At 58.7% G+C, this 24516-nt stretch overlaps 4 protein-coding genes across 4 annotated transcripts; 3 read left to right on the top strand and 1 right to left on the bottom strand.

Moving 5' to 3' along the window:
* The first annotated feature begins 1269 nt into the window (after positions 1 to 1269).
* RPP25 (ribonuclease P and MRP subunit p25) lies at positions 1270 to 2719 on the top strand. The gene is made up of 2 exons (XM_051628429.1): positions 1270 to 1284; positions 1423 to 2719. The coding sequence occupies exon 2, from the start codon at positions 1432 to 1434 to the stop codon at positions 2077 to 2079; it is 648 nt and encodes a 215-aa protein (XP_051484389.1). The 5' UTR covers positions 1270 to 1284; positions 1423 to 1431; the 3' UTR covers positions 2080 to 2719.
* Positions 2720 to 5246: 2527 nt separating this feature from the next.
* Positions 5247 to 13967, top strand: LOC127388677 (cytochrome c oxidase subunit 5A, mitochondrial). Its single transcript, XM_051628435.1, has 5 exons — positions 5247 to 5364; positions 9693 to 9809; positions 11129 to 11250; positions 12156 to 12278; positions 13803 to 13967. The coding sequence occupies exons 1-4, from the start codon at positions 5286 to 5288 to the stop codon at positions 12267 to 12269; spliced, it is 432 nt and encodes a 143-aa protein (XP_051484395.1). The 5' UTR covers positions 5247 to 5285; the 3' UTR covers positions 12270 to 12278; positions 13803 to 13967.
* Positions 13968 to 14529: 562 nt separating this feature from the next.
* On the top strand, positions 14530 to 20274 carry FAM219B (family with sequence similarity 219 member B). The gene is made up of 7 exons (XM_051628521.1): positions 14530 to 14613; positions 14750 to 14950; positions 17182 to 17284; positions 18213 to 18303; positions 18601 to 18678; positions 18930 to 18973; positions 19103 to 20274. The coding sequence occupies exons 1-7, from the start codon at positions 14530 to 14532 to the stop codon at positions 19264 to 19266; spliced, it is 765 nt and encodes a 254-aa protein (XP_051484481.1). The 3' UTR covers positions 19267 to 20274.
* A 272-nt stretch (positions 20275 to 20546) lies between these two features.
* On the bottom strand, positions 20547 to 23936 carry MPI (mannose phosphate isomerase). Its single transcript, XM_051628407.1, has 8 exons — positions 23861 to 23936; positions 23422 to 23549; positions 22907 to 23107; positions 22667 to 22808; positions 22379 to 22561; positions 22096 to 22269; positions 21734 to 21942; positions 20547 to 21314 (listed from the first exon to the last, which is right to left on the bottom strand). Exons 1-8 carry the CDS (start codon positions 23874 to 23876, stop codon positions 21096 to 21098), a joined length of 1272 nt encoding a protein of 423 aa, XP_051484367.1. The 5' UTR covers positions 23877 to 23936; the 3' UTR covers positions 20547 to 21095.
* Between the last annotated feature and the right edge of the window lie 580 nt (positions 23937 to 24516).

Genomic DNA, 24516 nt, shown 5'->3' with positions numbered 1-24516 from the left:
ATGGATGGATGGATGGATGGATGGGTGGATGGATGGATGGATGGATGGATGGATGGATGGATGGATGGATGGACAGATGAATGGGTGGATGGATGGATGGGTGTATTTTTTCAAGCCCTGCTTGGAGTGAAAACAATCCAGGGGGCTCCAGAGGCCGAGAAGATTTGACTGCAAGTCAATACTCAGCATGTCTTTCCACGGTGCAATGATCCCCCCCAGCCAGCAGGGCAGGACACCGGGGGTGCCACGGGCAGGCAGGGGACAGGCAGGTGACAAGGGCAGGCCAAGGCCAGCCTGGGGCAGGGACATCACCCCTGCCCGGGGCAGAAAGGGGAGACAGTCTGGCTTGCAATAGGTACCTCCTGGGATGCATCAGCAGGGGCTCAGGCAGTCAGTGTCACGGTGACCCCCCCCCAGCTCCATGTTGGGGATGCGGAGATGAGCAAAGGCTGGGAGAGCAGGGAGAAGAGAGAGGGATTTGGGGGGGAGGAGAGAGGGAAATCACCCGTGCTAAAGCAGCTCTGCCGCGGCATCTGCTCCTCGGGGCTTTTTTTCGGAGGTGTTCCCGCGGGTGTCAGGGCTCAGTGCCTGCCCTGAGCCCACAGGCACAGCCCCGATGCCATCTGCCAGGCTTTCTCCTGCCTGCGGGTCCCCGTGGCTTCTCTGATGGCTAATGAGGGTTGAGGGCGGGCTGCCAGCCTGCCCGAAGGATCCCAGTGCCTTCCTGGGGACCCCTCGTCCCCCTGGGGAGGGTGCTGGGGAGCGGGTGCAGGGCAGGCAGGGAGGTCACCGCTGCTGGTGTCCTTGAGAGGAGCGAGAAGGAGAGAAGGGACCAGGTTCTCTTTAAGGGGGCAGGACTCGGGGAGCATCGTGAAGGCAAGAGCGAGCTTTTCCCTCTGCCTTCCCCCTTCCCTTCTCCCCTTTCCTTCCCTTCCCTCCCAGACGGGGAGCAGGGCTCCCTGCCCCTCTCCCCTGCGCCTTCCCGGCTCTGGGTGCTGGGATGGGAGGCTGAGCCAGGGAAAGGAGGAGGGAACGGAGGGGAGGGAGAGGGGGAGGATCTGCTAATTACACAGAACAGCTCTGGGGGCTGCTGAAGTCCAGAATGAAGCAAAGAGCAGCAGAAGCGAGTGCTGCAGTGGGAGCGGAGGAGCACAAGCAGCACCGAGAACTCCCGTCCCCACCGGGAGCAACCTAGGACAGCCAGGACACCCCGCAGCCACATCCCCTCCAGGGCACAGCCTCTGGCACAGCCAGCGCTGCCAGCTCCTCTGCAGCCAGCCCCGGGTGAGGAGAGGGGAAGGGGCTGGTGGTCCTGGGGATGGAGGGTTGAACCTGTGGGTTGGGCTGGTGGAGGGCAGCAGCGTCAGCCCCGCCAGGGTGCTGTGCTGGGGGGCTAGGAGCTCAAGCAGATCCTCTGGGAAGGGGTGCAGGATGGCTGCTGAAGGAGGGGGAGCCGAGCCCGTCGTCCGCTCCAGGATGGAGAACTTCCGAAAGGTGAGGACGTCAGAGGAGGAGACCCCCTTGCCCTTCCCTGACCTGCCCCCGGACGTGGTGGAGATGAAAGTGAAAGAGGGCAGCAAGATCAGGAACCTGATGAACTTCGCCATGGCCCAGATGGAGCTGAAGGGCAGGCGGCAGATCGTCTTCAGCGGCTGCGGCCGGGCGGTCACCAAGACCATCACCTGCGTGGAGATCATGAAGAGGAAGCTGGGGGGTCTTCACCAGGTCACCAAGGTGCGCTACAAAACCTTGCTGGAGGTCTGGGAGAACCAGGACCCGCTGCCCGGTGGCCCAGCGCAGAACCTGACCGTCCACAAGAACGTCCCTTCCATCTGCATCCTCCTCTCCAGAGACCCCCTGGACCCCAACCAGACGGGCTACCAGCCCCCCGAGCCCCGGCCCGGCCTGGGGGTGCAGCTCAACGAGGTCAAAGAGACATCCAGCTCCTCCACCAAGGGGCTGAAGCGGCCCCTGCCACCTCCCGAAGAGGAGCTGCTGACCAAGAAGTTGCAGGTGGAGGTACCTGACAGCCTGGGGGGCTCAGGGACCACTGGCCACCCACCGGGCTGCCACCACTGACCCCACCAGCTGAACACCGGGTATCCAGGCAGGAATCTAGGGAGGAGATGGTGTGCTGGAGAAGCTCTAGGATCTGGAGCCACCTTGCTGTGGATGAAGCAGCGTCCAGCTTTGCACCAGGGTGACCTGTGAGCTGCAGGCTCCCCTCGACCCCCCCCCAGCAATGGGGGCTGGCTGCTGCGGGGCACCTTGTCCCCACATCTGGGGTTCAAGGGTTACACCTGCCAGCCCTTGGCTACGGCCTGAAGCTGGGTGGACACCTCGAGGTGAGCTGCTGACCCTGCACTTGGCCACCCAAGGGGCAATGCCACCAGCTGTCCCATTGCCACAGGGACTCCCACGGAGCACCCGGGGGGGGGGTGACAGACCCCAGGGCTGGGGAAGGCAGCTGCACATCATCGCTCCCCACGGGGAGGTCTCGGCCATCTGGAGAGCCCCAGTTTTGCCCCCAGCTTCTTGGAGTCACAGCTTCATCATCAAAACTGCTGCACTCACAGCCCGGCAAGGAGCTGTCAGGTTGCTGAAGGCCAGGCTCAGCGCCCCATTGCACCCCAAAGAAAACACAGGAACCACCAGACGGGTCCTTCTCTCCACGCAGCAGTGACAGAAAATAAACCTCTTCTTCTTCCTGCATCAGATGTTCAGGTCGTTGCTCTCCTGGAGGTGTTTGAATGGTCGGGAGCTGCAGGTGAAGCCCCAAATTTGGGAGCCCGGGGCGGGGAGGAGAGTGTTAAGGTGGGTTGTTATGGTGGCAGGATGGGGAGGTTTTGGGGTGGTGGGCTTGGCTGCAGAGCCCTTGCTGGCTGCATGGAAAAGCCCTGCAGAGCAAGATCTCAGCTTCTTCCAGGGGTGAAACGAGTGAATGGAAAAGAAAAGCTCTTCAGAAACAGTCAGAACGTGTCCAAGGGAAAATGGGGAGGATCATCTTGGCTATAGCCCATGGCACAGCCAGGGTGGGATTGTCACTGCTGCTGAAATAGGGTAGGGGGATTCTGGCCAAGCCAAGGGGACACAGGACTGGGGACAGGTTCTCCTGCCTGCCCTGGCAGCAGCCCGGTCCCTGCTGGGCAGCTCCGTGGGGAGCAGGGGACAAGGGGAGGGCAGGGGACAGGTGATGGGAGCCAAGCAAGCGCGGATCCGCCTGGTTCTCCAGCCCTCGGGGGCACCAAGGAGGGATTCCCTCAGCGTGGATGGCCCCACCCTTCCCAAAAGTCATCTGGGAAGGATGTTCCAGCTGTGTTATCTCCCCTGCCTGGCTCCTGCTCTCTCTGGGGATGAGCAGCATCCCTTCTTTTGTCAAGGGCTTCCTTGGAAAGCACTTTGCTTGGCGGGGAGAGGGAATGAAAGGAGATGAGGGGCATGAGGAGGAGGAGGAAGCAGGGGGCTGTGCTTGGTGATGACCTTGTTATCTCCCTTAGCAAGCAGCTGCTCCCCCCGGGTTGGAGATTCCTGCTTATCTGTCCTGTCACAGATTGACTCGCTTCACTTCTCCACTGCTGTGGAGTTGAATATTAATTTCCAGTTGTTTTGTTGGTTGGTTGTTTGTTTTTAATGAATGGGTGTGGGATTGGAGGCCCGGAAAGCCCTGAGCTCTATCCCACCCACCATTTTAGGTTCAACCGTCCTACCCGACACGTATTAAAAACCACCCTAATAAAAAGGAAATCCTCCATAAACGCTCTGATTGGAACCTAAAATATTTTCATGGCAGTTGAGAACCCAGTGCCCTTCACCTCCCCAACCCCTCTGGTGCCATCTCCCATCGCCAGGAGACAGAAAAGAAGAACCACTCGTTTCCCATTGTTTTGTTAACGTGCAAAATTGTTTTTAATCGATTTTAGAGGCAGAGCAAGTCCCCAACCTCAGAGGCAAGAGGAGCCCGGGGACCTGACACTTTTTTTTTTCTACCTTGCTGGCTGTGGAGGAAGGGTTTCCTGCATGAGAAAATGGTTTGTGGTTTGTTTATTCTTTGAAAAAAATAGCATTTAAGGTTCAGCTCAGTTGTCCTTGAGAAGCAAGTCTGGTTTAGTTCGTTAGCTGGGGATAATCAGAAGGGACCTTCGCTGGCTGAAAAGGCATTTTGTTTAGACTGATGCGGGGAAGGAAAGAACAGCTTCCCACGGAGCATTGAAAAGTGAATGATGCCACCTGGCCCCACAGGGCCCTGAGGGGCAAAGATCGCCGTGATCACCTCGAGCAAGAAGACGCCCCAGGAAGAAGCGGCTGGGGGGCGATGCCGAGGGCAGCGTTCCCAGAGCCCTTCCCGGAGCCACGGGCAGCCCGGGCGCTGCCGGGCCCCACGTTCCCCTCCCCGGGGACGCAGCCGGGCGGGTTTCCCTCCCGGGGACCGCCGGCACGGAGCTGCCCGCAGGCCGGGCCTCCCTCCTCCCTCCCTGCGAGGCTCCCCGCCGCTGATGAGCGCGGGGTCACGGCGCCGCGGAGCTCAGACCCCCGCAGCTCAAACCTCCGGCTCCATCACCCCCGGAGCTCAAATCCCCGGAGCTCAGATCTCCGGCTCCATCACCCCCGGAGCTCAAACCTCTGGAGCTCAGACCCCCGGAGCTCAGACCCCAGGAGCTCAAGCCTCCGGCTCCACCACCCCCAGAGCTCAAACCCCCGAAGCTCAGACCCCTGGCTCCAGCATCCTCGGAGCTCAGACCCCCGGAGCTCAGACAGCCGGCTCCATCACCCCCGGAGCTCAAACCTCTGGAGCTCAGACCCCCGGAGCTCAGACCTCCGGCTCCACCACCCCCGGAGCTCAAACCCCCGAAGCTCAGACCCCTGGCTCCAGCATCCCCGCAGCTCAGACCCCCAGAGCTCAGACCCCGGCTCCACCACCCTCGGCTCCACCGTCCCCGGAGCTCAGACCCCCGCAGCCCAGACCCCGGCTCCAGCACCCCTGGCTCCAGCACCCCCGCAGCCCAAGCCCCGCAGCCCAGACCCCCCCATCTCCAGCACCCCCGCAGCCCAAGCCCCGCAGCCCAGACCCCCCCATCTCCAGCACCCCCGCAGCCCAGACCCCGCAGCCCAGACCCCGGCCCCCGCACCGCACACGAAATGGCGGCGGGCCCCGCCCCGCGCTGACACCGCCCACCCCCCCCCCGCCTCCTGCCCGCCCCGCCGCCCGGCGCTCCGCTGCCCGCCGCTGCCTCCGTCCTCCTTCCTTCCTTCCTCCTTCCCTCCGTCCCGCCCTCCCTCCCGGCACCATGCTGCCCGCCGCCCTCCTCCTCCGCCGCTCCATCGCCGGCCTCCGCGCCGCCGTCCGCCGGCCCGCCGGCCCCGCAGGTGAGCGGCCGCCCCGCGGGCCTCCCGCCCGGGCTCGGACCGAGCCCCCCGCCGCAGGGAGCCGAGCCCCGTGCGGGTGGGAGGCGGCGGGGCCCGGCCCGAGCGCCGTGTCCTTGCCGTGACCCCGCGGTGCTGCTCAAGGGCAGGGCGCGGCCTAGTGCGCGGGGCCCGGGCCGGGGCCGCCTCTGCCCGCCCCGCCGGGCCTGCCCGAGCGGGGAGCGGGGAGCGGGGAGCGGGGAGCGGGGAGCGGGGAGCGGGGAGCGGGGCGGGGGCGGCTGTGCCCGGCCTGCCGCGAGGGTGACATTGACAGAGGGCGGCGGTGACTTCGCAGCTCGGGCCTCGCTGCCGGGAGCGCCGAGTGTGTGTGTGTGTGTGAGTGAGTGTGTCTGTGTGTGTGAGTGAGTGTGTCTGTGTGTGTGTCTGTGTGTGTGAGCTCTGAGTGTCTGTGTGTGTGTCTGTGTGTATGTGAGTGTGTGTGTATGTGAGTGTGTGTGTGAGTGTGTCTGTGTGTGTGTCTGTGAGTGTGAGCTCTGAGTGTCTGTGTGAGTGTGTGTGTATGTGAGTGTGTGTGTGAGTGTGTCTGTGTGTGTGTCTGTGTGTGTGAGCTCTGAGTGTCTGTGTGTATGTGAGTGTGTGTGTATGTGAGTGTGTGTGTATGTGAGTGTGTGTGTGAGTGTGTCTGTGTGTGTGAGCTCTGAGTGTCTGTGTGTGTGTGTGTGTATGTGAGTGTGTGTGTGAGTGTGTCTGTGTGTGTGTCTGTGAGTGTGAGCTCTGAGTGTGTGTGTGAGGGTGTGTGTGTGAGTGTCTGTGTGTGTATCTGTGAGTGTGAGCTCTGAGTCTGTGTGTGTGTCTGTGAGTGTGAGCTCTGAGTGTCTGTGTGTGTCTGTGAGTGTGAGCTCTGAGTCTGTGTGTGTGTCTGTGAGTGTGAGCTCTGAGTGTCTGTGTGTGTGTCTGTGAGTGTGAGCTCTGAGTGTCTGTGTGTGTAACTGTGAGTGTGTCTGTGTGTGTGTCTGTGAGTGTGAGCTCTGAGTGTCTGTGTGTGTAACTGTGAGTGTGTCTGTGTGTGTGTCTGTGAGTGTGAGCTCTGAGTGAGTGTGTGTGTGTGTCTGTGAGTGCGAGCTCTGTGTGTGTCTGTGTGTGTGTGAGCTCTGAGTGTGTGAGTGTGTCTGTGTGTATGTGAGTGTGTGTATGTATGAGTGTGTCTGTGTGTATATCTGTGAGTGTGAGCTCTGAGTATGTGTTTGAGTGTGTCTGTGTGTGTGTCTGTGAGTGTGAGCTCTGAGTGTGTATGTGTGTGTGTGTGTGTGTCTGTGAGTGTGAGCTCTGAGTGTGTGTGAGTGTGTCTGTGTGTGAGCTCTGAGTGTCTGTGAGAGAGAGCGTGAGCTCTGAGTGTGTGAGTGTGAGCTCTGAGTGTGTGAGTGTGAGCTCTGAGTGAGTGTGAGCTCTGAGTGTGTGTGTGTGTCCAGTGGGGACAGCCCGGCCCTGCTCTGCTCTCTGTGCACACCCTGAACTAACAGAAGGAGACAGCCTGGGATGGTGCGGGGGGGGGGGCAGCGCTGAGGGGCGAAGCTCAGGCCTGTGCATCTTCATGAATAGCCAATTAATCGCCAATTAACAGGCAGGGATGGACTGGGAGGCCCGTTTATGCCTTTCTGGTAGCACATGTCACCGCGGGGAGCGGGGTTGCAGCCCCCCAGAAGCGCCAGGCGGGTGCTGCTCGTCCTGTTGGCACGCTGGGGCTCCCCAGCTGCCTCTAGAAACCCCCTTTTTTAAAAAAACAACCCAAAACACAACAAAAAGAGCAGATTCCAGTTGGTTTCAAGTGCCTTCTTGCTCCTGCCGAGCCCTGGCAGCCTGTCATCCTGGTGTCTCTCCTCACCAGCAGGTTCCACCTTCTGCTTTCCCAAGGTCTTGTAGGACAGAGGCCCCGCTTAACCCCCCTGCCCGGCCTTGCCCCCGGGGGCTCGAGTTGCAGCATCCCCTGGGATCATCTCCCCTGGGATCATCTCCTCGGGCCCCTGCTCTCCTGGACTCTCTTAGGGGCTTCATTTCCATCCTGTCCTGCTGCAGAGCGTGATGACGCTTGTGCAGCCCCACTCTGGCCTTTCCCAGGGAATTGCCTGCTCCTTTTGACAGGTGTTTGTGGGATCCTAGATGTTTTTAAGGCTTCTTGGGCTCTCGTGGAGGTCTCTTGGAGAAGGTGTCCCTGCAAACCTCCTTTGGCTCTTCCCAAGAGCTGGGAGTTGTTGGCCTGGCTGGACTGGTCACAGCGGGGTGGTGACCTTGAGGGACCCTGGGGAAAGGCTGGGCTGCCAGGAAGGTGCTTCCAGACCCAGGATAGAGATAAAAAACAGTAGTATGGAAAACAAAGGGTGGGAAAGAAGCATCCCAGCGAATGAAAAATGCCTCCTGGAAGTCCAGAGCTCCCAACTCTTGAGGTCTTTTGGGTTTTTTTTAACTTTTCTTTTAGTCCAACCAAGCTGGCCCTTTGTTTGAGACTGCAATGATTTCGTTGAGTGCTCAGTGGAAAGAAACTTTAGCTTTTGGACTTGAAGGTGGGGTTGGAGAACTACAGGTTGGGTTTTTTTTTTCTTCTGAGATTTCCTCTTTCTTTGCAAGATTCTCTTTGTGTTTAGGGAAACAAAAAAAAGAGAGATATTCTCCCCCAAGCAGCCAGGATCTGAGGGCTCCTCAGTAGTGTCCTCTCCTGCCCTGCCTGGGCTCTGAGCTCAGCTGTGCATGTGATTTATTGGAGAAAGGATCCCTTTTGGGAGCTGGGGAATCTCCCTCCGGAGCTGCAGGAGAATCTGCTCATTCCATTTGGGCCTGTCACTGGCTTTTCCCCTCACCTCCTGGTGTAGAGAAAAGGTTTTCATGGCTGGGGGGAGGTTGCAGGGAGCAGAATTGCAGCTGTGATGTTGGCCCGCCTTGAGTTTTGTTAAATCTACCTCGTGTTCTGATCAGGCTGTCATTTCATGAGACTGAAGATAGTCCCTGAAGTTGCTGGGTTTGGTTCCGTGGTGTTTTAGAGAGAATTCTGCTGCTGCTCCACAGCACCCCTGTGACCAGGAGCACCCTGTGATCCTCAGAGCAGAAAATTCCATCTGGGAAGGGTGGAGAAATGCAGCTTAGTCTGGGAGGGGGGGTGTTTCTTTGCAAGAAAACTTTGCAGTGGGTTTGCCTGAGGGATTCGTGGTGAATTAAGAAGGGAGAAGTGACTAAACTATGTCTGACTTGCTCTGAAGTGGAGCTTCAGCCCGGCAAGGTCGTGTCTGGTGTGTTGACCTCTGTGCAAAGAGGAGGGGGTGGAATTACAGCTTTCCCTGGCCAGGCTGTGTCCCGTGGGTCAGGCAGCTTGCAGAGCAGTCAGGCTCTGCAGGGAGCACCCAGGGTGGCTGGAGCTGGCCATGGGGTTCAGTTCCTTTTGGAAAAAACTCTTCCCACCTTTGCTGGAAGCAAAGAAAATCAATCAGGTTGTGATAGTGTTGAAGGAAGAGATGAGTTTCTAACCGTGTCTTCCTCATTTGCCCCCCTTCATACTTTATTAATTATCAAATATGAATGCAGTGACATTGAGATGCAGAGTTTTACCTTGGATAGAAGCAGCAGTGGGTTTGTTTCCTCCTCCCCTCTCGTGGCTCTTGTCCCCTGTGCTCCTGAGAGCCTTTTTGGTTGGTCCCAGCTCATTTTGCACAGACCACTTTACAACAAACCTTGAACTTGTGGTGGGACCCAAGACCTGCAGCTGGTTGCTCTGGAGTCATCCATCAAAGTCAGGCTGGTGGTTGGGAAACCTGCTTTCCCTGGGTGACAAAATCAGTTACGGGGCAATTTCAGGAGTTATCTTCATCTGAAGTGGGTAACGGGATAACTAGTGGGGTCTAAGGGCTTATTTCTGGAAGGAATGCCATGGGAAAACTGATCTGTGGAGCTAAACTCACTGCACAGACACATCCCGGTGTTTTGGGAAGGGTCGAACGCAGGGAACAGAGGAGTGGAACTACTTCAGAGTGTCTGGTGGTGAAGTACACGTCTGCTGGGTTTCTCTGGCTTGCTTGGCTCTGGGAAGTGGGAAAACCCCTTTATCTAATGGAAACAGGGCTCCCAGAAAACTTCCCTGAAGGACTGGTTCTATAGAATTGTTTTTCTCTTTGCATTTCCCTTTCTCCTTAAATAGTCCTGCTCTGGTATTTTAACAAGCCGTGCTCATCCAGTGCTTCTCCAGACTGACTGGAATTCGTGTTTTGTGGCTTTTGGCCTCTTGCTGAGGACTAAAGGACCCTTGTTTTCCCTGTCCTCAATGCCTCCCCCTTTCTCTTTGCCCCCAGCTGTGCTGCACGCCCGCTGCTACTCTCATGGGTCCCAAGAGTCAGATGAAGAATTCGATGCCCGCTGGGTGACGTATTTCAACAAGCCAGATATTGATGCCTGGGAGCTGAGGAAAGGTATGTGGAGTGACAAGGGAAGAGTAACGTGGAAGTAGAACTGCTGGGTGACAGGTTTGTGACCAGAAATGACTCGGTTTTCACCTTGCTGCTGGAGGGCAGAGGTGGTGGAAGCTGGGAGTAGTAGAAAGGAGGGAAATGTTTACCCTGAGGGTGATATGTTTGAGGTCAGGAGTTGCTGAGTGAACAACCACACACATCTTTTCCTTGGACTTTGATTTCCTGGGTTGGCCATAACTCACTGTAGACTCTCTGGTTGTCTTCAGGTGTTCTTTGCCGTGGAGTTGCCAGCTCCTATTAACTTACCCCAATTAGAGCTTATAAATGTGTTTGCATAACAGCCAGAAGGCTCTTTCCAGCCTTACCTGGATGAGTAGGTGTTGGGCTCCTCCCTTTGAAAGGGAACTAACAGCAACAGGAACGAAGTAGTTTGGATGTCTTAAGGATTCCATAACTGAAGAGCCACAGCACAGACACCAGCTGCTTTTGGGAGCATGGGTGGAACTGGGAGTTCATGAAATCCACTTAAAATGTTAAACTCTACAGTAATGAGCAACAGTGAGAGGGAGAAGAGCAGAACAAGAAACCAACCATGTCCTGGGCTGCATCAAAAGCAGCGTGGCCAGCAGGGCCTGGAGCAGTGTGGCCAGTTCTGGAGCCCCCAACATAAGAAGGACATGGAGCTCATGGAGAGAGTCCAGAGGAGGCCACAGAGATGATCCTTGGGCTGGAGCAGCTCTGATCTGGGGACAGGCTGGGAGAGTTGGGGTGTTCAGCCTGGAGAAGAGAAGGCTCCAGGGAGACCTGAGAGCACCTTCTAGTGCCTGAAGGGGCTCCAGGAAAGCTGGGGAGGGGCTTGGGACAAGGGCAGGGAGGGAGAGGACAAGGGGGAAGGGATGAAAACTGGAAGAGGGGAGATTGAGGTGAGACATGAGGAGGGAATTCTGGAGTGTGAGGGTGGTGAGAGCCTGGCCCAGGTTGCCCAGGGAAGCTGTGGCTGCCCCATCCCTGGCAGTGTTGAAGGGCAGGTTGGATGGGGCTTGGAGCAACCTGGGCTGCTGGGAGGTGTCCCTGCCCATGCAGGGGGTTGGATCTGGATGATCTTCAAGGTCAGCCTGGGATTCCATGACTCTGAAAAGGGAGCCCTTGTCCCTGTGTCTCCCCAGAACAGCACAGATAATACCAATCCCCCCTCGATGGCCGCTGGTGCCGAGACTCAATTCTTTCATGAGGGGGAGCAAAAGAACACTCATCGGGTTCCTTTGGACAGCCTGATGATCTGATGCTGAGTCCCTCTTGGTGTTTCCTTGCATCCACAGGCATAAACACCCTGGTGGGTTATGACCTGGTTCCTGAACCCAAGATCATCGACGCGGCCCTGCGGGCCTGCCGGCGGCTGAACGACTTTGCCAGCGCTGTCCGCATCTTGGAGGTTGTTAAGGTGAGTGGATTGTTTTTCCCCTCTTGGAAACAAGCATCACTAGAAAGAACTGTCCCAGAGGAGACAGCCTCTCCTGGCTCGCTGGCTTGAAGAAGCCTCACTGGCTTCTTAAAGGGCTCAACGCTGAGCTGGCTGGGAGTGGTAACCCAGGAAGCGGCGTAGGCTGGAAAAACAACATCAACCAGCACCATGAAACCCAAGTCCAGCCTCAGCAGGGGCATAGCATGAGTGGGGATGGAAGCAGGAGTTCTATTTCAGCCTTGGAAACCAGCAGCTGTGCTCTTCTAACTGTTTAGTTTGGGGTTTTTTTTGCCACAAGTGAGGAGGACTGCCTTGGAGCTCTTTGCTGTTGGCTCCTAAAGCCACTTGCTTCAAGCTCTGCTCCTCCACCAGCTGCTTCTCAGTTTGCTATTTCTGCAGCCTTCTGCAGAACTGAAACTCTTCCAATGAGTTTGGAGATGTTAAGATCCATGAAAGAATCTTGCCAGTGGTTTCCTTATCTCTTTTTTTTGATTTCCTGGTCCCCCATCATGTAGGGGACGACTGAGTTTATCAGAACCCTGGGAGCAACTTTATGGTCTTCCTGGAGTCCTGCTCAAATATTATTCATAGGCTGCTGGTTTTCCCCTGATTTCCAAGCAAGTTGAATTTTCTCTCTTTTACAGATCATCTGTCCAAAAAGCTGATTTTCCTTTATTTTTTTTCCCCTTTTCCTGTCCAGATCCCACTTTGGTTCCATTTCCTATGGAATCAGCAGTTTTTTGGGCTGGTTGGTAAAGCAGGAGCTACTCTCCTGAGCAATAGGTGGCTCAGGCACCTTTTTTTTGTGAGCACACACCTGGATTGCAAACCTGGGTGGGCCTGGACAACAGCTTGTCAAAATAACACCTTTCCTTTTCCCTCAGGACAAGGCAGGACCTCACAAGGAAATCTATCCATACGTTATCCAGGAGCTTAGACCAACTTTAAGTGAACTGGGCATCTCCACTCCAGAGGAACTGGGGCTGGACAAAGCATAAACCTTCTTGGTAAGGGCTGCTTTTGCTTCCAAGACTTTTGCCATGGGAATCTGATACCCTGAAACTCTCCTGGCAAGGATGGGAGTCCTTGCCTTTGTGGCTCTGTGAGAGGCTGTGAAGTTCTTGTAACATGATTCTCCAAATATCTCTCTCCTGGAAAAGGTAGTAACAGGTCTCCTAGAGGAGGTGGTGACTCATTTCAAAGAAGGCATTAAAAAGGAACAGTGCAGCTGCTGGAGAAAGGGACAGGGTGGCTGGCAACCATTCCCAGCCTCCCAGAGGTTTCTAGATGGCAGTTGTTGAGGCAACAGGTATTGCAGCACTTTGCTGGCAGCATGTCAACCTTTGCTCCTCAGCAGCTTTCCCTTTTTTTTGGAAATGGCAGGGTCATGTCCTCTGGGATTGCACCAGCTTTCATGTTGTTGTCACAGTGTAGCTGATTTGGAAAAGTGGGAAGCAGTCATTAGCAGCTTGTGCTGGAGAATTGGGTCTCACTGGTGGTCGTCACCCAACAGCACTGAAGTTGCTCCACGTGACACTTCAAGTGGCATCTTTTCCCTGTGATTAAACACTAATTGGAGGGTCCCTGGCTTCCAGGCTGGACAGCTCAGCTGTAGTGTAGCCAGGTGGCAACTGGTCTGTGTGCAGAACACTCCTGCTCCTCAGTAGCTGATGTCAGGAGCAGTGAGTGTAGTAGTTCATCCTCATAGGATCATAGAATCCCAGGCTGGTTTGGGTTGGAAGGGACCTTCAAGATCATCTAGATCCAACCCCCCTGCATGAGCAGGGACACCTCCCACCAGCCCAGGTTGCTCCAAGCCCCATCCAACCTGCCCTTCAACACTGCCAGGGATGGGGCAGCCACAGCTTCCCTGGGCAACCTGGGCCAGGCTCTCACCACCCTCACACTCCAGAATTCCCTCCTCATGTCCAACCTCCATCTCCCTCTTCCAGTTTTCATCCATCCCCCTGTCCTCTCACTACAAGCCCAATCCTGAGGGCACTGAGTCTTGGAAAGCCACTTGTGCTACTGCCTCTTTAGATCTGAGCTTCTCAGTGCTCTCTAAGCTTGAAAACAACCAGAACTAAGGACATTTATGGGCTCTCACATGAGCTGCAACATATGGTGGCTTCGTTATTAATCAGCAGCTTCTCTAATTAACGAGGAGCTGGATAGACAAGACCTAACGTGCTGTAATCCCAGATTAAAACTAAGCCCAAAATAAAAATCCTGACAGAAGTCAGTCTCTGAACTGAGTTTCTTCAGCAGGTGGCTGGTGTCACGGCCCTGCCTTTTTCTTTTTTTTAATATTATGCTGAGAGTAGAGAGATCAGGTGTCAGGCTGCAATTAGTAGCTTGATCCTAATTCTGGATCTTGACATCCCTGCCCTTCTTGCCCTGGGATACCTCATGGTGCAGGGAGGCTCTGGGAATGTGGTGCTGTTGGGATCTACAAGTGGGCAGTGGGAATGGTACATCTGAGACCCAGAAAGCTGCTGCTTTCATGGCTCTTCTGTCCTCTTCTCTTCCAGGTGCGTTACCTGAGCGTTGTCCTGATGCCACCTGCTTGTACCTTCTCACCTGGAGACACAGATGTTAAAATGTGACCTTCTTTGAAATAACCTTCTCCCTTTATCGAGCCGCCACGTGTGTGAGCGGGAAGTTGGACCTAATAAAGGAGAAACTGGTTTGACTGATGTGGCAGCCCTGGCTGGTGTGATGATTCCTTCTGGTTTTTAGGGGGGAGGAGGAAGGAGCAAGCTCTAAACGTGCACTCCAGGCGTGTGGGAGCTTGTCAGTCCTTGTTTGCTGGGCTGTTGTTCCCACCGGCGGGAAGGGGAAGGGAGGGAAGAACCTCCAGGGCCCTGTGACCCCCCCAGTGCTGGGGAGAGGGAAGTGGGGGTGGCACAAACTTCCCAGGGAGGAGCCGTTTCCCTGGGAGGAGGATAGGGCTTCACTTCAGGAAGATGGGGAAAGGGGAAGGTCCTTTTTATTTTTTGTTTTAATTCCCGTAGAAAAAGGGAGTTTTTCACAACAACAGGAATTGGGGCAGGGAAAGGGGATCCCCCTGGTACAGGGGGCTGCTGGCAGGGGTTGGGTGTCCCAGGTGTCCCGGGGTCTGTTCTGGTGTCCCAGGGTATCCCGGTGTATCCTGGTGGGTCCCGGTGGGTCCCAGTGGGGCCCGGTTTCCCCGGGTGTTCCAGTGTATCCCGGGGGGTCCCGGTGGGTCCGGGTGTCCCGCTGTCCCGGTGTATCCCGATGTTCCCGGTGGGTCCGGGTGTCCCGGTGTTCCCGGAGTCCCGGGGTGTCCCGGTGTGTCCCGGGGTCCAGGTGGATCCCGGTGTATCCCGGTGTTCCCGGGGTCCCGGTGGGTCCGGGTGTCCCCGTGTCCCGGTGTATCCCGGTGTTCCCGCTATCCCGGTGTATCCTGGTGTGTCCCGGGGTCCAGGTGGATCCCGGTGGTCCCGCTGTATCCTAGGGTATCCCGGTGGATCCCGGTGTTCCCGGGGTCCCGACCCGCATGCGCGGCTCGGGGTGGGGGGGACTCAGCCCCTCCTCGCTTCCCATTGGCTGGTTCCCTCCGCCCTGCGCTGCCATTGGCTGGCGCCGGGGGGGGCGGGGCCAGAGGCGGCCATGGCGACGGGCGGCGGCGGGGACGGGGCTGGAGCGGCGGGGGGGGGTAGGGGGGATATAGGGCTGGGGGTGTGTGCACGGGAGGGATGTAGGGCTGGGGGTGTGTGCATGGGGGGGATGTAGGGCTGGGGGTGTATGCACGGGGGGCTGTGGGGCTGGGGGGTGTGTGCACGGGGGGGATATAGGGCTGGGGGTGTGTGCACGGGAGGGATGTAGGGCTGGGGGTGTGTGCATGGGGGGGATGTAGGGCTGGGGGTGTATGCACGGGGGGCTGTGGGGCTGGGGGTGTGTGCACGGGGGGGATATAGGGCTGGGGGTGTGTGCACGGGAGGGATGTAGGGCTGGGGGTGTGTGCATGGGGGGGATGTAGGGCTGGGGGTGTATGCACGGGGGGCTGTGGGGCTGGGGGTGTGTGCACGGGGGGGATATAGGGCTGGGGGGTGTGTGCACGGGGGGGGATATAGGGCTGGGGGGGTGTGCACGGGGGGGATGTAGGGCTGGGGGGGGTGTGCACGGGAGGGATGTAGGGCTGGGGGGGTGTGCACGGGGGGGATGTAGGGCTGGGGGGGGTGTGCACGGGGGGGATGTAGGGCTGGGGGGTGTGCACGGGAGGGATGTAGGGCTGGGGGGGTGTGCACGGGGGGGATGTAGGGCTGGGGGGGTGTGCACGGGGGGGATATAGGGCTGGGGGTGTGTGCACGGGAGGGATGTAGGGCTGGGGGTGTGTGCATGGGGGGGATGTAGGGCTGGGGGTGTATGCACGGGGGGCTGTGGGGCTGGGGGTGTGTGCACGGGGGGGGATATAGGGCTGGGGGTGTGTGCACGGGGGGGATGTAGGGCTGGGGGGGTGTGCACGGGGGGGATGTAGGGCTGGGGGGGTGTGCACGGGGGGGATGTAGGGCTGGGGGGGGTGTGCACGGGGGGGGATGTAGGGCTGGGGGGGTGTGCACGGGGGGGATGTAGGGCTGGGGGGGTGTGCACGGGGGGGATGTAGGGCTGGGGGTGTGTGCACGGGGGGGATATAGGGCTGGGGGGGGTGTGCACGGGGGGGATATAGGGCTGGGGGGTGTGTGCACGGGGGGCTGTGGGGCTGGGGGGTGTGTGCACGGGGGGGGTATAGGGCTGGGGGTGTGTGCACGGGAGGGATGTAGGGCTGGGGGGTGTGTGCACGGGGGGGGTATAGGGCTGGGGGTGTGTGCATGGGGGGGATATAGGGCTGGGGGTGTGTGCACGGGGGGGTATAGGGCTGGGGGTGTGTTCGCGGGGGGGATATAGGGCTGGGGGGTGTGTGCACGGGGGGGATATAGGGCTGGGGGTGTGTGCACGGGGGGCTGTGGGGCTGGGGGGTGTGTGCACGGGGGGGATATAGGGCTGGGGGTGTGTGCATGGGGGCTGTGGGGCTGGGGGTGTGTGCATAGGGGGATGTGGGGCTGGGGTTTTGTGAATGGGGGGCTGGGGGGTGTGTGCATGGGGGGCTGCCTGCTGGTTAAGGTGGGTGGCCCTGGCTCCCAGGGCCATTCCCACCCCCTCACCCCCCCCCCACCGTCAAGCTCTGCCCTGCTAATTCCAGCTGAAGGCACTGACACTAATCCTGGCTGTGCTCTCCCATCCCCACCCAGCTCCTCCGCTGTGGTTCTTCCCTAACTGCTTCCTTCCCATTCCCACCTGCTGTCCCTTCTTGTTTGATTTTTTCCTCTCTTTGCTTCATTAATTACTCCATTTGTAGAAGTTTGCCCGTCCTCCCCCCCCAACCCAGTTTTACTGAGCAGTGCCAGCTCCCCTGGATGATAAATGCCTTATGGATGGAGGAGGCTTTTCCCTTAAGCCCCCAACCTGATGTTGTGACACTGCTTTCATCTGCTGGTTTTATTATGGCATGAGGAGAAACTTGGAAGTCTGAAAACCCAAGGAGAAATTAAAATAAAGGGTCCTTATACTTCATGTGATGAACCTGAGAGTTCCATCTCCCTCCATCCTGTCTCCTCCCGAGTGGTGGTGGAGTCAGGCTTGCAAATAAACTGCTGTTTGTGCTTTTAATTCAGCATCACCATTCCCCAAAAACCCCTTTCTACCTGCTAATAAATCAGATTATTCCTTTTCCTCTCCCTCCCCTGGCTGAGGAGAGGAGCCATCCTCTCCCACCTGAGGTGGTGGCTGATTTCCCTGTGGATCTGGAGTTCCCAAGAATGTCCAAGGCCAGACACTCTCCAAGATTACTCAGGTTTACTCGGTCCCTGTGGACAAGAGCTGGTAAATTTGCTTCTTTCCCATTTTTAGCTGATTTGGGCTGAAAACAAGAGGCTGAACAAGGGGCCGGATGTGGTGGAGAAAAGGGGACCGTACCTCGTGGGCAAACCTCCCTCCATTCATGCCAAGCTCCGTAAGTGATGCTGGGTGACATCCCAAGGGATCTGGGGACACAGCTGAGCCTCTTGAAAGCCTTTGGATTCCTGGGTGGGACAAAATGATTAAAAAAAACAAATAACCCATAAAACCCTCTAGATGCTGCCAGCAGGAAGCACCGCAACGCCCTGTCCTCACCTTTAGGATCATAGAGTCATTCAGGTTGGAAGGGACCTCAAAGACAACCCAGTTCCAACCCCCCTGCCATGAGCAGGGAACCACCAGCCCAGGTTGCACAAAACCTCATCCAACCTGGCCTGAGAAACCTCCAGGGATGGGGCATCAACAACCTCCCTGGGCAACCCATCCCAGTCCCTCACCACGCTCAGAGTGAAGAATTTCCTCCTGATATCCAACCTAAATCTCCCCTCTTCCAGTTTTAACCCATCCCCCTTGTCCTGTCCCTCCCTGCCCTTGTCCCAAGTCCCTCCCCAGCTTTCCTGGAGCCCCTTCAGGCACTGGAAGGTGCTCTAAGGTCTCCCCGGAGCCTTCTCTTCTCCAGGCTGAACACCCCAACTCTCCCAGCCTGTCTCCAGAGCAGAGCTGCTTCAGCCCTTGGGTCATCTTAGTGGCCTTTCTCTGGAATCTCTCAAACAGGTCTAGATCTTTCTTGTGCTGAGGGCCCCAGAGCTGTGCTCAGCACTCCAGGTGGGGTCTGACCAGAGTAGAGGGGCAGAATCCCCTCCCTGGCCCTGCTGCCCACACTTCTGGTGATGCAGCCCAGGGTGAGGTTGTCTCTCTGGGCTCCATCACTCACCGGGAGCTCATGTCCAGCTTCTCGTCAACTACCACCCCCAAGACCTTCTCCTCAGGACTGCTCTCCAGCCCTTCCACAGCCTGTATTGGGGGTGTTGGGGGTGGAGAAGCTGGGGTGCTGCAGCTCTGCCCCTGTGCTTGGCTTTCAGAGCGGCAGCGCCAGCAGGCGAGGGCAGCGCTGCGGAGGCAGGGGCTGCTGGGGGGACCTGCCCCCCACCACCTGAACCCACCACCTAAAAGGTCTGAGCCCCTTCTCGGGTTTCTTTTGGTTTGCTTGTTGGTTTTGTTGTTGGGTTCGGTTCAGTTTGGGGTTTTTTTTTTCCCCCCCCCAAGATGGATTTTACCCGCTGGGAGGGCAACTCGGAGGATCGCAAAAAGAGCTTGGGTGGAATTTATTCTTAGCTGGAGTTGGCCCTGGGTGAGGGAGGGATGTTGAGGACTGGGATTCCTGCCCTGGATCTTGGGGTCCGTCAGCTCCCTGGCTACATTTTCCCACCCAAATGCCAGCCCTGGGCTCGTTCCTCTGCTTCCCTGCAGGTCGGTGAAGTTTAACAAGGGCTACACGGCGCTCAGCCAGACAGCGGATGAAAACCTGGTCTCCCTCGAGTCAGACAGGTGGGAACTGGGTGAATAGCCCAGGAGTTTTGCAGGGGGGAGGTGGAGCGTTGCAGGCTTAGAGCTGGCTTTTCCTGGGGAGGGGCAGGAGGGATTGATTTGGGGCACCTCTCAGCAGGAAAACATTCCCTTTGTCCCAAATGTAGCCAATCTCTTGGGGTTATGCTCCTTGTGTCCCCCTCCCTGCCCTGAGATTCCTGAGCAAAGAGAGCACTTCCCAGCTGGCTCTGACCCTTTCCTTCTTCTCCTAGTGATGGGGAGCTGGGATCCAGATGTTCCTCAGGCTACTCCTCTGCTGAGGCAAGTCCAGGGGTCCGACCCCAGCTGCGTGGTCCCCGTGGGTCCCCGAGGGACCCGTCCAGGGGCTGAAGTGAAAGCGTCACCCTGTGGTGATGAAGTGAGCTCATCAGGGACTCGTTTTAACCCCAGAAGGTGAACCAGGACCTGAGCCGGCAGCTGCTGCAGGACGGGTACCACCTCGATGAGGTCCCTGATGATGAAGACCTGGATCTCATCCCCCCCAAACCCATCTCCTCCTCGTGTTGCCCCTCTTGTTTCGGAGCAAACGTCTCCTGTGTCATCCAGTAGCCGCCGCTCGGCCAGAGCTGAGCAAGGATGGGTCACAAGCCAGCACTTTCTGTGTCCCCTGGGATGGCTGTTGGTGCCCCTGTCCCACCCCAGGATGGTGACACAAGGACTGAACGATGCTGCCCTGCTGCTGGTGGTGAGCAGCAGCCAAGCCCAGAGGACTTATGCTCAGCAGTATCAGGGAGAAGGTGGCACTGAGGTGGCCTGGATGGTGTGGGGAGGGAGGAGAGGCACCTCCACGGACACGTGAAGGGAAGGAATTGGGAGGAAGAGCAGGAAATTCCTCTTTTCTTCCTTTTTTTTTTTTGGCCACGTTGAGGACTAGGACCTGGCCCAGCCAGGGGTTGCCCTCCCCAGGGAAGAGGTGGGGTTGAACAGCTGTGGTGTGAGACCAAGCCGGGAAGTCCTGAAACCCCTTTTCTATTTATTTTAGCTTTAGTCACCCCTCCTCCTTGGCAGGCTGAGGCCAAGCCAGGGGTTGGGGTTGGCTGGCAGGGATCTTCCTCCCTTGACCAACAGCTGCTGCTTGCACCTTAGAGCTGCTGGGTTCTCCCAAAGCCTGAACCAAAGATCACTGTTCCAATAGAGAAGACAGGAAGGAGGAACCCAACAGAGCAGGTCACTTGAAGCATCCTCAGTTGTGAGACCCACCAGCAGCTACTGCTCAGGCTGGGATCTCTCTGCTTTCCTCCTCTCAGGGGACCTGCTGAGTCCATTGGTTGTGGGTTTGGAGCTCAAAGCTTGTTCCAGCTCTCCCCAAAGCTGCCTAAATGCAGGCAGGGGCCAGTGCAGCCTCATGATGCCAGCTCTGCACAGCTTCTCTGGGGGACCCTACCTGCTGTCAACCTTCCAAGCTGCCTTAAATGGTCCTGCTCTACTGCACAGAGGACAATCAGCTTCTTAGAAACTATTTAAAATACTTGATGTCTAGAGCTCCGAACTGGGAGTTTCTTTTTATATCTTCCTTGCTGAAGGGAGCACTCAATAAACTGGATCTAGTTACTCAGAGGGTGCATTGGTGCTGTTTGGGGGGGGTGGTGCTGGGCCCCACTCCCCTCACCCTGGTGTCCTCACTCAGGGGTCTCCCTCCCTGACCCTGGTGCATTTTTGGAGCAATCTGGTTTCCCTCAGTGCATTTAGCCCCAGGGTCCAGTTTCCCTGCAGGAGGAAAGTCACAGCCAGCTCTGGGGGGGGACATGATGGAGCTACCCCAAGCCTCTTGCTCCAATCCCCATCTTCTCCCTGTCCTCCTCCTGCTCCCTACACCACGCTGCCCTGTGCCAAGGACAAAGTCATCACTTTATTCACAGCACTGGAGGCTCTCCAGCTCCTCCACACCCCCCCCCCTCCAACAAGCATCCCCCTTTTACAGCTGGGGAAGGGGTGACATGGCTCAGAGGAACTGCCTGCCATCAGCCAGGCTGGGGAAGAAACCTCCAGGCACCCAGGAGCAGCAAAAAGAGACTCAGCATCACCTTCACAAGAGGGAGCAGCAGCTCCTAGATGCTGGATGCCCAGGGTACAGACCTCAGGCCTTCTCAGTGGGGGTGGGAAAAAATAAAAGGAGTCACCCTATGGCATTAGTAGCACCCAGAGGGGATGTTGCTAAGGGGACGTGGCTAAGGAGCTGCCAAGGGAGGTGCTCTTCCTCTCCCTGCTCTGTGCCACGTCTGAGCAATCGAGGTGTGGAATTGCTCCTTCTACACACGGGGTGGGGGCTGGTTTTGGGGGGGGCGGGGTCAAAAGAGGGGAGGGGAAACTTCCCAGCCAGGTGACTTTGCCCCAGCCAGTTTCTATCTACTGAAAGATGGAGTGGTGCTGGGTCCTGCTCAGAGGAGGCAGCAGGCTCGGAAGAGCAGCATCCCGTCAGGAGAGGAGAGGTGGAGGGAGATGCTCTCGTTGGCAGAGATGAAGAGCACGGAGCCCCGGCACAGAGTCATTTCGGAGGCGGCGGCTGTGGAGGTGCCCACGGCTGCTCCCCTGATCACCAGCAAGATGCTGGCAGACTCCACCGCGGAGACAAGGTACAGCTTGATGGAGGAGGGGATCTGCAACGGGAAAGGGTCACTGCAGCTTGAGTCTCCTCCAGCTTTGCTTCTCTTTGCAGAGCAGGAATTTGGGGGAGGGGGGTCATCCCATTTCCCCCCTTCCCTCTGCCCAGGCCACCCTGTGCCTGCAGCAGCCCAAGCACCTCAGCTGAGCTGATACCTGAGCTGCAGCCCTGAGGGCTCCTCCTGCTCTCCCCTCTGCCCAAAAAGAAGGTGAGCTGTCAGCAGGGGGAAAAGGGGAGGGAGAGGAGGAGCCTGCAGCGCTGCCTGGGATGACACCAGCATCCCCAAGCACCCCTCTACCCTCCCTGGGGCACCACCCACAAGGGTGAGCAAACCCACACCACAAAAACCCCAGCCAACACCGAGCTGCCCCGCCAAGCTGGCTGTGTCCCCAGAGCTGACCCGTCACCACTCACCTCTATCCTCATGACGGTGAAGTCTGGCACAGGTGGGTCATAGAGGTAGACGCTGGGGTCGAGCTGGCTCTGGGTGGCCGGGAAGATCTTGGAGCTGCTGGGTGCTGGTGTGTAGTTGAGCATCTCGCACAGGGTGAGGACATCGATGAACTTGGGGGTGAGCCCGGCGCGCACCGTGTTATCCGAGCAGGCCATGCACTCCACACAGTCTGCGGGGACAAGGCAGAGCTGTCAGCCCACCCCAGCCCTCCCACCCATCCCGGGGGCGGGGGGGGGTCCAAGCCCTGTGCAGGAGACCGTGGCCACCCTGAGGGACAGCCCCTGTGGGGCTCTGGGTTAGGAAAGCCCACGGCGACGCTCACCTCCGTGCAGGTAGGCGTGGGGCTCGTTGGCCCCCAGGAACATGGCCTCCCCTGGCTCCAGCCTCACCAGGTTGAGGAAATAAATGGTGAAGCAGCCAATGTCACCAGGGTACTGGGAGTGCAGCCTCAACAGCAAGTCCCCGTTGCTCCCCGACGTGTCCTTCCCTTCCGCCGCTGCGTGGGCACAGAAGGGGCACAGCACAGCCAGGAGTGCCCCCTTCCCTTCCCCCCAAAACCCACGCCGGGGCTGGGGCTGGGTGGGGGGGGCGAGGAGAGGACCCACCTTCCTGGGAGATCCTCTTCACCAGCAGGTTGAGCTGGTCGACGAAGCACTTCTTCTCGCTCTTCATCAGGCGGGTGAAGCAGACGCGCAGGGCGGCCGAGACCCCGCGGGGGTCGTCGCTCCCGCTGCGCTCCAGCTGCTCCGCCGCCACCTCCCCGATCAGCGCCCGCAGCTCGGGGACGGCTGCAGGGGGGGGCACCCACCGCTCAGCACCCCCCCCCCCAGAAACACAGCAGGTCCTGGGGGTCCTGCCTTGCCCGCCACCCGCCCGCCCTCGGCCGTTCTCACCCTGGAGGAAGGAGACGATCTCCTCCACGGGCCGGAAGCCGCACAGCCCCTCGAAGGGGGTGAGAGCGATGGCCATCTCGGGCTTGTGGTTGGCATCAGGGTAGTGCTCGGGGAACTGGGCGTGCAGCTTTGCTGCCAGCTCCTGGGGAGATCGGGGGGGGGGGAGAGGGGCTGGGCGAGCTCCTCAGGGTGAGGGAGGTCCAGCTGGACCCCCTCCCCCACCTCGGGGGATCGCCCTACCTTGTTGGGGTGTGCCTGGACGGAGAGGGCGGTGTTGACTGAGAGCACCTTGAAGAGGAAGGGCAGGTGGCCCTGGAAGGTGTCCTTCACCTTCGTCCCCAGGCAGGCGGGGTTGTCGGCGATCCACCGGCCCAGGGTCTTTTGGGGGATGCGGTTATCGCGGATAACGGCGTCGCCCCGGGGGTGCGCACCCATCCAGAGCTGCGGGCAGAGGGACAGACAGACAGACAGACAGACAGGGATGACTTGGGCCTTTCTCCAGGCTTGCAGGCAACGGGTGCAGCCAAAGCAGCTCCCTGGGAGGGGGGGTGGGGGGGCTGAGTCACGCCGGGCTGCTCCTCTGGGGGCTCCAGGAGGGGGGATGGATCAGGGATCTGTACCCATCCCTGAGCTGGCCAGAACCAGGGCGGGGAGAGCCAGAGCCAGCTGGGACGGACCCACCCACGGGACCGAGGGATGTAGGAACACCTGGATGGGACGGACGGGTCCCCAGGGACACGCAGCCGGGCACTCACCTCTGCATAGGGCCGGTCGGGCTGGATCTGAACCAGGGGGTCGCCGCTGGCCACCAGCTTGGCCACCTCGCTCTCCCACCCCACCTTCCCCCAGGAATAGGTCTGCACAGCGCAGGAGAGGGGGAACACTGCGGGAGGGAAGGCGGGCGTTAGCGGAGGAGCCGAAAGAACCCTCTGCCCACCCCCCAAACACCCCAAAAACAACCCCCAGAGGGGAAGCCCCAAACCCCCCCGCAGCGGGATGAGGCGGCTCCGGGCAGCGAGAGGGAGTTTTGGGAGGGATGGTGGAGTTGAAAAGGGGGGTGGGGTGGAATTTTAAATCATCCTAGATGGGGTTTGGCGGGGGGGGGGGGGGGGGTGTGTGTGCCTCTGTCCCACCCCCCATTCCCACGGGGGCCCGGGGTCCCGCCACCCCCCCTCCCCCCGGGGCACGGCTCACCGCGGATCTCCGCCATGGCTCGGGCCGGGCAGGGCAGGCCGGGAGCCGTAGTCCCGGGGCTGGAGGAGGAGGAGGAGGAGGAAGAGGAGGCACCGCCTCCATGGCCGGGCGGGGCGGGGCAGGGCCCTATAGGGGCCATAGGGGGAGGGCGGGATGGGGGCTGAGCTCGGTGGCACCGCCCGCCCGCTCCAGCCCCCGGGTGGGGGGACACCCGTGGGGGCTCCCATCTATAGGGGCTCCCATCTATAGGGGCATCCATCTATGGGGGCTCCCATCTATAGGGGCATCCATCTATAGGGGCTCCCATCTATAGGGGCACCCATCTGTAGGGGCACCCATCTATAGGGGCACCCATCTATAGGGGCATCCATCTATAGAGGCACCCATCTGTAGGGGCATCCATCTATAGAGGCACCCATCTGTAGGGGCACCCATCTATAGGGGCACCCATCTAGAGGGGCACCCATCTAGAGGGGCTCCCATCTATAGGGGCTCCCATCTATAGGGGCATCCATCTATAGCGGCATCCATCTACAGGGGCATCCATCTACAGGGGCATCCATCTATAGGGGCATCCATCTATAGGGGCTCCATCTATAGGGGCACCCATCTATAGGGGCAACCATCTATAGGGGCTCCCATCTATAGGGGCTGAG

Source organism: Apus apus, chromosome 10 (genome assembly GCF_020740795.1).
Source record: "Apus apus isolate bApuApu2 chromosome 10, bApuApu2.pri.cur, whole genome shotgun sequence".
Classification (NCBI taxonomy): Eukaryota; Metazoa; Chordata; class Aves; order Apodiformes; family Apodidae; genus Apus; species Apus apus.
Note: the sequence above shows the minus strand (reverse complement) of the source record. Positions and strands in the feature narration are given on the sequence as shown.